Here is a 9,696-nt window from a genome sequence, read left to right on the forward strand (position 1 = left end):
CACAGTGGATAGAGCACTAGCCCTGGAGTCAGGAGGACCTGAGTTCAAATCCGGCCTCAGACACTTAACACTTACTAGCTGTGTGACCCTGGGCAAGTCACTTAACCCCAATTGCCTCACTAAAAAAAAAAAAAAAAAGAAATGGAAAAAATAAAGTGCTATGGAAAGACCAACTATTATTACTTATTATCACTAATATTATTCTTCATTAAAAATATTATGATAAAATTGTATTGTAATTATTTTGTTATACTTATAATTAATATTATATGGTTACATTATATCACATGTGATACAGTTATGTATAATATAATATGGTTTTATTATAATGATATAATGATAACATATTAATAGAATTATATTAAAATAATGATAACAGTAATAAACAACAACTTGGGACAACAGGGAAGGAAAAAATAAACCTCACAGGATTTAATCACAAATAAAATATTTTCCATTTTAGAATAAGCAACTTGTCATACTTGTGTGATATGTGTGTGTGTATTTTAAAGAAATACCCAGTGAAAATGTCTCCAGGGAACCCTATGGACTTTGTCTGCATCAAGTCTTAGCACAATTGACTGAATTCCTTATATCTTCATTCCTTATGGGACAAGAATTCATTACATTTATATGCCATAATTGGTTTGCTATTCTCTAATCATTGGACACATAAAAAGCCATGCCTAGGAGGAACTAAGTTACTGGGCCTAGCAAATAATAAGCTCTTGCTTAAAAAATGCTGTTTGGCTGACTGATTGACTGGGTCCATTGATTACTAATAGCTCCTGAAAATTGGACATATCCTCTCCCATGTTTTGCTTTTCAAGGGACTCAAGTAATTCCAGAACCACACCCAGATTGACTGATTTGCATTAAATCAAGGTCACATATAACAAATTGAGGTTTATTTAAAAAGGTAAGGCTTTATACATACAATTTTAAAATGAACATTTGTGTCTGGAATTAAGCAGTATTAGAAGCTATTTATAACAAAGTAGTGTACATATTTCACAAATGTAAAAATGTCACAAGAAACCCAAATTCTTGCTTGGTTCCCCTGGGTGATTCAGATGTTTTATCCCAAATGATACACAGGTCAGATCACTTCTTTCTGTGAAGCAGTCCTCCTTCAGTCAAGTCACACTTGAGGGTAGCTGGCTGCTGTTGCTATTCCACAGTGGTTATTATGGTCCCTGGCCATTAAAACGTACCCTCGGTCACCCCACTCCTCACCCCAGCTGAAAAGAAAGTTAAGAAGTAAGCTTCAGAGCACCATCCAAAAGTACACTTTTACTGCATGGACACAACACTTTCTGACACCTGATGTGACTGAATTCAGAAAATGAGATGAACCTTTCAGAAAACAATGAAAATAATTGCTGGGGACAACTTGGTTGCTGTTTACTTGATTGGTTGCATCTGGCTCTTCATGACCCCATTTTTAGCTTTTCTTGGTAAAGATACTAAAGTGGTTTGCCAATTCCTTCTTCAGCTCATTTTCCAGATGAGGAAACTAAGGCAAAGTGACTTAAGGGACTTGTCCAGGGTCACACAGCTAGTAAGTATCTGAGGTCATATTTGAACTCAGGTCTTACTGACTTCAGGGCTGGTGTGCTTTGTCCACTGGGCCACCTAGCTGCCCTATTCAGGTCAAATACTCACTCATCAAGAAGCACTTTGAAGGTTTTCCAAGTGCTTTACTCAGAGCACCTTGTGAGCCAGTCTGACAATAACAGTATTAGAACAGTCCCACAGACTAGCCAACAGGAAACCTTTTGTATTACCTAGTCATCAGTGGTCACAGAAACTCTGAGGGTCCAGTGGGGAACTCTCAATCTACTCTGGATCCTAAAAAGAGGGCCCCTTCCATCCATGAACATCCTTTTCCCATTTCACAGGATCCCAGGAGCCCCACCCTTCTTCCTCTTTTTCCTTTCTTCAAAATGAAATAACCCAAAGGTGGCAGGTCCATGACATTTCAGGCAAAATTTTGGTTTACCTGTTCTTGACAATCCAGTATTTCTTTCCATTTTTTCCCTCGACACCATAGCCCACAACCAGCACACCATGATCTAGTTGTTCACTGCTGCATTGTGGTTCATAATAAATACCTAGGATATTCAAGTAAAATATTAACTTGAGAAATATGAAGTAGCAAATGGCAATAATATGGCTTTAAGTGCATTGTTACAGAAATAATGAAGAACAAATGCTCACCAGACCGATAGAACTGGAAGGATGCATGTCCTGCATCAACTGCAACAGAGATGGGACCCACAGTTGCCACAGCATTTCTGAGTGACTCCTCCTTTCCCTTTGGGATGTCTACAAATCCTGTGACATTAGCACCTGAGCATTCTGGCCTGTACCGACAAGTGCTATCCTTTTCAAATGAAACAGATAAAAGGTATGGTTTAATAGGTTATCATTGGTTTGGCCCAGATGAATTTAAAATTGATGGTCATGAAAGTAATAAATATATGGGCAATGTTCTCCCAGTTAAGCTATTAGATAAATAGCTCAAGAAGATAGCTGGATGTGGGTGGCTAAAGGACTATTGGAAAGTCACATTGAAAGGACACATGGTATAAACCAGAGGGCAGGTGATATTCCTACACATCACTTCTAAGTCAGTGTTTATCCCACACAGATTCTAACATACATTTCAGTGGGCCCCATTTCTACTTGAGTTTGATTCCACTGCTGTAAAACAACCTATTGATTAGCAACTATTAAGGGCCTACTGGTTGTAGCAGAGTCCAGTGAGACCTAAGTTTGAATCTAGCTCTCCACTTCGAAGCTCAATGATCATGGGCCTGAGGTTGAGAGGTTATCAGAAACAGAAGGAAAATACCTACCCCCTGACAGGGCTGTTTGAGGATCAAATGAGATTATGGGAATGACATGCTTTGTCAACCTTAAGGATGATATGAATGTCAACAGGTAGTAGGTCACATTAGATTCAATTGTCATTTACTTCACTGCTCCTAAGGAAGCACTTGTAACATGCTTTACATATGCCTACATATGCTCTTACTGAAAAAGGATCTGCTCTAGGTGACTGTATACATAGTGAAGGCAACTAAATTTAATGGCTAATGTATTTTGGATGCAGTTGTAGATTGTTTAGGGAGGGAGGTGGTATTTAAGTGTGTCCTCTCTGCAAGCCTCTATTCAACTCCCATCCCCCTAACTGAGACTCTCTTTTCAAAGACAGCTCAACCAAAATGATGGAGAATCCAATAATCATGTTTACCGTTCCATCGTAGGGATATGACTCCTCTGTATCAATGCCTCCATTTTTCTTCACATATTCAAAGGCAAGATCCATCAAGCCGCCCATACAACCATTGTTGCCTTCAGCTCTAGAGCAGTCAACCAAATTCTGCTCACTAAGGGGAACAAGGTGGCCTGTTTTATGGAACCACTGACCTTCCAGGGAACCAGTTGCACTAAAGGCCCAACAGGAACCACACTGACCCTGAAAAAATCAAAAAGGGTTGAAGTATACAAGATAAATTTAGCCATCTTTTGAAGACAGGTGTAAACAATTCTAAATATGACAGAGAAGTCAGTCACAGATCTGATCTAAAGTCCCATTATTAAAAAGAAACTTTATCAATTATAAGCTTCACTGAGTTATATCTGAGTTATCTATGGATCAAACTTAAGCAACTTGAATACCTGATTCTTAACAGGAGTTACATAGCCTTTGTCTCTCCAGTCTACAGATTTAGGGGTCTGTAAAAGGAGAGGGGAACGAAACAGAGTTCCTTTGGTCCTCCTTTGAAGTCTGTTTTGTCTAAAGCCATTCATCATTTGCCTGAATTCTTCATTGGTCTAAAATGAAAAGAAAGATGATTTATATAAAGTATATTGGGAGCAAAAGATTTCCATGACTACTCATGTATAACTTATTTTGAATTGCTTGAGTTTTTGTGGGTGGGGGGTGGGAATGGATGGGGGAAGAGAAGTTGGAACACAAAGTTTTAAAAAAATATTGATGTTAAAAATTTGTTTTTACATATATTTTAGAAAATAAAATTATATTCAAGAATAAAAAAAAAAAGGATAATTGACTCCTCAGTATTTGCATCAGATTGTCCCAGCACACCCACCATATCACCAAACTTGTTTATTTCCATCTGGAAACTATGTTTGCCAGCACTATACTCCCGATTGTGCATTTCAATCTTTCTCAAGTTCTTCTCCCATGTTGCTCTCCTCCAACCATCTTCATCCTGGAAGCAAGTACACAAATGTGAGGTTCAGTAAGCTTCTGCTTATATCCCTACACATACAAGTTAAACTATCCTCAGCCCAAATCCACTGTCCATAACTAGGTTAGCACACAGTTGAGATGGTGACTACATCCAAATACTGCCCTCCCACAAGGACTTCCAAGCTCTGATGCTACAAACATCCTGTGGGAAAAGCAGCCATCTTGAGCAAATGAAGCTCTTGTTTGGACAATTGGCTCCTGGGGAAAAGGTCATTTCCTTAGTCCACCTTGGACATAATTGTATTTGACAGAGATGAGAACAAGGTAGTTTAAAGGTTACCGCTGCATAGGTCCTTCTATGTTTTGCCTTCCATTGGTGCCATTTAGCATCTAAAGTGTGGTCAAGTTGTGGAATAGCAGCTACTATCCCCAAGCACAGGGAAGCTAAACACAGGTAGAAATTCATGTTTCAAACCTAAAAGGGGAAAAAAGAAGAAAGATATAAAAGGTGTATGATTAAAAATCAAGCCAGACCTAAAATCCAAGCTCTTGTTTCTTTGGGAAAAATACAATCTTCCCAGTGGAAAAACAAAATTCACTTCACCAAATAGTCACACAATATCTAGTTATGTGCTAAGTCCTGTGTGTAGGATGGGGTAGGGTGAAGGTAAATACAAGAAAGGCAATGCTGAAATGAAGTTTTTCAGGAAGATTAGATGTATATGCAAAAAGCACAATGAGACAATGCTCAATTACGTGCCAACATCAACAGAAAAGATAATTAAAAACTGAGTTTGCAAGACATCCAGCTCAGAAGTAGAAGCTGTTTTTAAAAGCTGAAATGTGCTCCTAAATTTTATGGCAGTGGTTCCCAAAATAGAAGCCTAGGTGTGAAAAAAGTGGGTCAGAGGCAGCTAGGTGGTACAGTGGATAGAGAGGTGGACCTAGGGTTGGAAAGACCTGAGCTCAAATGCTGCCTTAAACACTTAGAAGTAACTATGCGGCTGTAAGCAAGTCACTTAAGCACTCTTACCCTCAGTTTCTTTATCTGCAAAATGTGGATAAGTTATTATTATCCATACCTACACTCACAGGGTTGTTGTGAGGACAAAATTATATAATATTTGTGAAGTACGTGCCAAACCCTAAAGCACTAGCTATTTATTATTATTGTTGCTTTTTTTAATTTGTTAAGCACTCAGAGGTTGAGGTGAGACCATAACCCACTCCCTGACTGTCAATCTGGAGGGCTTGTCTCTAAGACAATTACACTAATAATCTCCTAATTTTTCTCTCACGTTCTCAACCTCCCCCAACTAAAAGCAGCTATGATGAAACTAGTACCAAACAGGAGCCATTAGGAAAAAGGGGGAAGGGAGGGAGTTGTAGCTGGAGCAGTGACTGGGAAAAGACTCCCTCTCTCCTCCTGTGAGTCCCCCAGGATGAGGCAACAGTGTATGGAATACATAGATTTTATTACATTATCTTTCTTCCCAACCCATCCCTTTTACAAATTATGACAGCTATTATTGTCAAGAATACCACTGTCCTTCCTAAGTTTTCAACCTCAGAATCACATTCAACTCCCCCCTATCCCACATAGCCAACCTGTATTGCCAAAGCAGCTCCCTCAATTGCCTGAACAACAGCGTAGTTCAGGCCCTAATTACCTCTCCAATAAACTTTTGCAATAACCTTCCAACTCATCTCCCTGCCCCAAGTCTTTCTCCATTCCATCATATCCTCACAGAGCAGCCAAAATCATTTTAAAGTGACCATTTTGCTCAGATCATCTCCAGTATATTCAAGTGATTCTATTGCTTCTAAGTCTGTATTATTTCATTTTGATCTAATACTTTTAAAAAATGCTATTTGTGTTTATATTGGCACAGTAGTACATGTATAACGTATAGAAATAAATGTACATATGTTGATCAAGAGTGCTCACTAGATTTTTCCTAATGGGGGTGTGTCTGTGCAAAAGTCTGCAGGTTACTGCTCTATTCAAGGCAAAGACTGTCTTTGATATCCCCAGTGCTTAGCACAATGCCTGGCACATAGTGGATACGAAATAAATGTTTCTCTTAAAGACACTAGAACATTTCTAAGCCTCTCCCTAAACCTAATCACCAAACTTACCTTATTCAGAACTCAAAACCACTCCATTTCTCAGAAGCCTGACCAAACAACACACTAGCCTAGAACAGAGTTAGATTTGACTTTGAATCTGCCCAGTTCAAGCCTGACCTCTTCACTTACTACCATACGGGCATACTTATATGGGCAAGTCACTTCACCTCAGGGTCTCAGTTTCCCTAAGGTCCCTTCCAGCTCTAAATCTATGCTCCTATAGAGTATAAAGTTAAGGCTTTACAGTCAGTCGTTAATGGAGACAGTGGGAGAGAAGGAAAATGTTTTCTGCCTTTTCTATAGCAGAGTGAGACAGCCACCTTCAGACTCTGAGATGCTATAAGCCTTAGATGGAGGTCCTGGATGCCAAATTCCATCTGTTACATATAAGGATAGGGAAGCCCATCACACAACCTCTGGCCGTCTAAACCTCCTGAATCCAAAACCAAGTTCTTGCCTGCCTCTCTCTCCTAACAAGGCCCATCTCTCCAAGCAGGGAAAGAAGGTCAGGGGGAGGTGCCGATGTGAGCCAGGACCCCCAACACCATCAGCCAGGCAGAAGGGACTTGGCTGGAGGCCAGGAGCCACCCCTCTCAGCACAATCACCATCCCTCAGCTCCAGGGCACTGGCTGGGGGGTGTGCGGGGCCTCTTAAGGGGCCTTTCAAGGGGGTCCAGGGAGGAGCCCTTTTCCTCCTCCTCTCAGCAGAATCATACTTACAGACAGAAGCAAGTACATTTGCAGTTCCTTAGCACCCTCACCCGCCAAACCCCACCCCAGGGATGTCTGCTGAGATTGCACTGAGTGGAAATCTACAATCGCCCTAGGTCATCCGCAAATGAAGGAACCCAGGGAAAGGAAGAACAGCCCCCATCAGATTCGGGAGGGAGTCACGGTTCATCCCGGGCTGGCCCATCCCCATCCCCAGATCCATCCCAACAGATGACCCTCCTCAATGCTGCCCTCCCCGTCCCCGTCCCTTGCTCCTTACCATCTCTTCTCCCATTAAGTTCAGGTCAAAAACACACCCCATAGTCCAAAAGCTGCAGACTCAGCTCCCTGCGCTTGAGTGACAAGTGATAATGGTAATAAAAAGGAAGGCAAACGTTCCTCTAACGCTTTGTAAGGTTTGCAGCGGGCTTTACAGATGTTCTCCCACGTGAGCTTCCTGGGAAGCAGATGCTATTTAACTGTTCCCCAGCCATCCCTCTTCCCAAGCCCAGGCTCGATTCTCCTCTTTTCTTCCCTCGCGTTCCGGGGATGCCCCGGGGCCAAAGGTGTCTGCCCCTTTCGGACCCCTTCCCTCGGACCTGGGAGCTGCGGCTGTCCAGCCCTCACCTGAGCGTCTCAGCAGCGACGGGACTTGGGGACTGCGAAACTTGGAAAAAAAATCTGAGGGTGCTGGTGGAGGAATGTTTAGTTACAGGTCCCGCGGCTCCTCTTTTATGCCAATGTCGCGGGCTAAGCTCTCCTGGTCCCGCCCCCATCGTTACCATTGGCTCTGCCGGGATGAAGGGGTGGGGCCAATGGTGGGTCAGTGATTCCTTGACACGTGATGTGTCTGTGTCTCAACCTGTTGGCTTTTGCTGTTGCTTTGGGGGTGGAGGCGAGATGGACGGGGGCGGGGGGGGGGAGGGAAGAGAGGAGTTTAGTGATCTGGGAGGCTGTTTTATTTTACTTTGTCTGTGGAAAGGTGAAAAATGGTCTGGGCTTCTCCCAAGGGGCCTCTGTTGGGGTTAGAGTTGGGAAGCGGGTGGGAGGGAAAAAGAAATACCCTTGGTCACCGTGAACGACTAAGTGGCTTGGCCGAGGTGACCCCGATAAGCCACTTGTATATTCACTAATTCATTTCAACATTTAGAGAATCATACAGCCCTACTTTTTATACAAGGAGAAATTGAGGATCAGGGTGAAACAGTTACGGTTGACTCTGTGATTGAAACCTGGGCCCTCTCACTCCAAGTTCTGAGGTTTTCTGTATGAAGACTCTGGGCCAGGAGATTTACAAGATGCAGATCTGGGTCCCCAGTGTACTACATGTGGAGCTAAATAATTTCTCTGGGCAGAAAAACATATGCTATAATTAATGTTAGATGCACCAGAGAAGTGTAATCAAATCCACAACTTTGTTAAGTGGGGGGTTAGGGGTGGGGTTGGATCAGAGGCTGACTTCCTTGGAGAGGTGACATTGCAATTGAGTTTTACAGAATAGAGAGGGTTTCAATGGGCAACGTGGTGGGCACAGCATTCTAGGCATAACAAAAAGATTGGAGGTGGGAAAGCCACATTTCTGTACTGGGAGCTGTTTTCTCCAATAGATTCCTCTTCTCTCACTCATCTTCAGGTGCTCCCTTTCTATTGGCTGCTTCTCTACTAACAACAAAAGTGCCCAGGTCTCTCCTATCCTCAATGAACCTAGACTTGATTCCTGTTAGCTATCACTCTATATCTCTCCACCCTTTTGTGGCTAAGCTCCTTGAGAAGGTCATCTACAATTGGTGCCTCCTATTCCTCTTGTAGGTCTGAACATTTGATCGCTATTGGATCAACCCCAGTGGTTCCCTATTAAGCTAAGGATCACAAATAAAACCCTCTGTTTGGCTTTTAAAACGCTTCAGAACCTGGCCCCTCCCTACCTTTCCAGGCCTCTTACATATTACACCATCCATATGCTTGGGATGCAGTGCCACTGGGCTCCTTGTTATTCCTCAAGCAGGAATTCTCATCCCCCTTTTCTCAATCTCCTGATTTCACTGGCTGTCTTCAAGTCTTAACTAAAACCCTGCCTCTATAAGAGGCCTTTATGAATCCCCCTTAGTTTTAGTGACTTCCTTCTGTTGATATCTCCAGTTTGTCCTACCTATGTCTTGGTGTGCAGCTAGCTGGTGCAGGGGATAGAATACTGGGCCTTGAGTGAAAAAGACTAACTTTCTGGGTTTAAATCTAATCCCAGACACTATGATGACCTTGAAAAATCACAATCCTATTTGCCTCAGTTTCTTCAACTGGAAAATTAGCTGGAGAAGGAAATGGCAAACCACTGAAGCATCTTGGCCAAGAAAACCCCAAATGGGTTCACAAAGAGTTGGAAATGACTCAACCAGGCAAGACAAGATCTCGTTTGTACCTGGCATGTCATTTCCCTATGATGCCAAGAGGTCCTTGAAAATAGAGACTCATTCTTGCTTTCTCTGTATTCACAGTGTTTATAACAGTGTTTGGCAGGTGGTGAGAACTTAAGAAATGCTCACTGGGGGCTCCTTTACTCAACTTCAAGAGCTGGGGCGGGGGCATGCATGTGAGGGAGCTCCCTACAGTGAAGAAATCCCACATCAGGACCA

The 9,696-nt window shown here is 42.4% G+C and overlaps 1 protein-coding gene across 2 annotated transcripts; it reads right to left on the reverse strand.

The window, feature by feature from the left end:
• Positions 1–418: 418 nt before the first annotated feature.
• Positions 419–7,826, reverse strand: LOC122737173 (procathepsin L-like). Of its 2 annotated transcripts, none has more exons than XM_043979643.1 (8): positions 7,694–7,826; positions 4,566–4,700; positions 4,122–4,244; positions 3,688–3,843; positions 3,260–3,484; positions 2,221–2,386; positions 2,003–2,114; positions 419–1,241 (listed from the first exon to the last, which is right to left on the reverse strand). In XM_043979643.1, exons 2-8 carry the CDS (start codon positions 4,689–4,691, stop codon positions 1,142–1,144), a joined length of 1,008 nt encoding a protein of 335 aa, XP_043835578.1. In that variant the 5' UTR covers positions 4,692–4,700; positions 7,694–7,826; the 3' UTR covers positions 419–1,141. The 2 variants fall into 2 exon arrangements, with proteins under 2 accessions (XP_043835578.1, XP_043835577.1); XM_043979642.1 differs by lacking the exon at positions 7,694–7,826 and adding an exon at positions 7,347–7,658.
• Between the last annotated feature and the right edge of the window lie 1,870 nt (positions 7,827–9,696).

This window comes from Dromiciops gliroides, chromosome 1 (genome assembly GCF_019393635.1).
Source record: "Dromiciops gliroides isolate mDroGli1 chromosome 1, mDroGli1.pri, whole genome shotgun sequence".
Taxonomy (NCBI): Eukaryota; Metazoa; Chordata; class Mammalia; order Microbiotheria; family Microbiotheriidae; genus Dromiciops; species Dromiciops gliroides.

What these genes read in the sequence shown, in the direction of transcription:
- LOC122737173 (XM_043979643.1), bottom strand. Translation starts at nt 4,691, where the DNA reads ATGAATTTCTACCTGTGTTTAGCTTCCCTGTGCTTGGGGATAGTAGCT. An exon ending in TAAACAAGTTTGGTGATATG is followed by an intron (nt 3,844 to 4,121) that starts GTGGGTGTGCTG and finishes TTTTCATTTTAG; the next exon opens with ACCAATGAAGAATTCAGGCA. An exon ending in TAACTCCTGTTAAGAATCAG is followed by an intron (nt 3,485 to 3,687) that starts GTATTCAAGTTG and finishes TGATTTTTTCAG; the next exon opens with GGTCAGTGTGGTTCCTGTTG.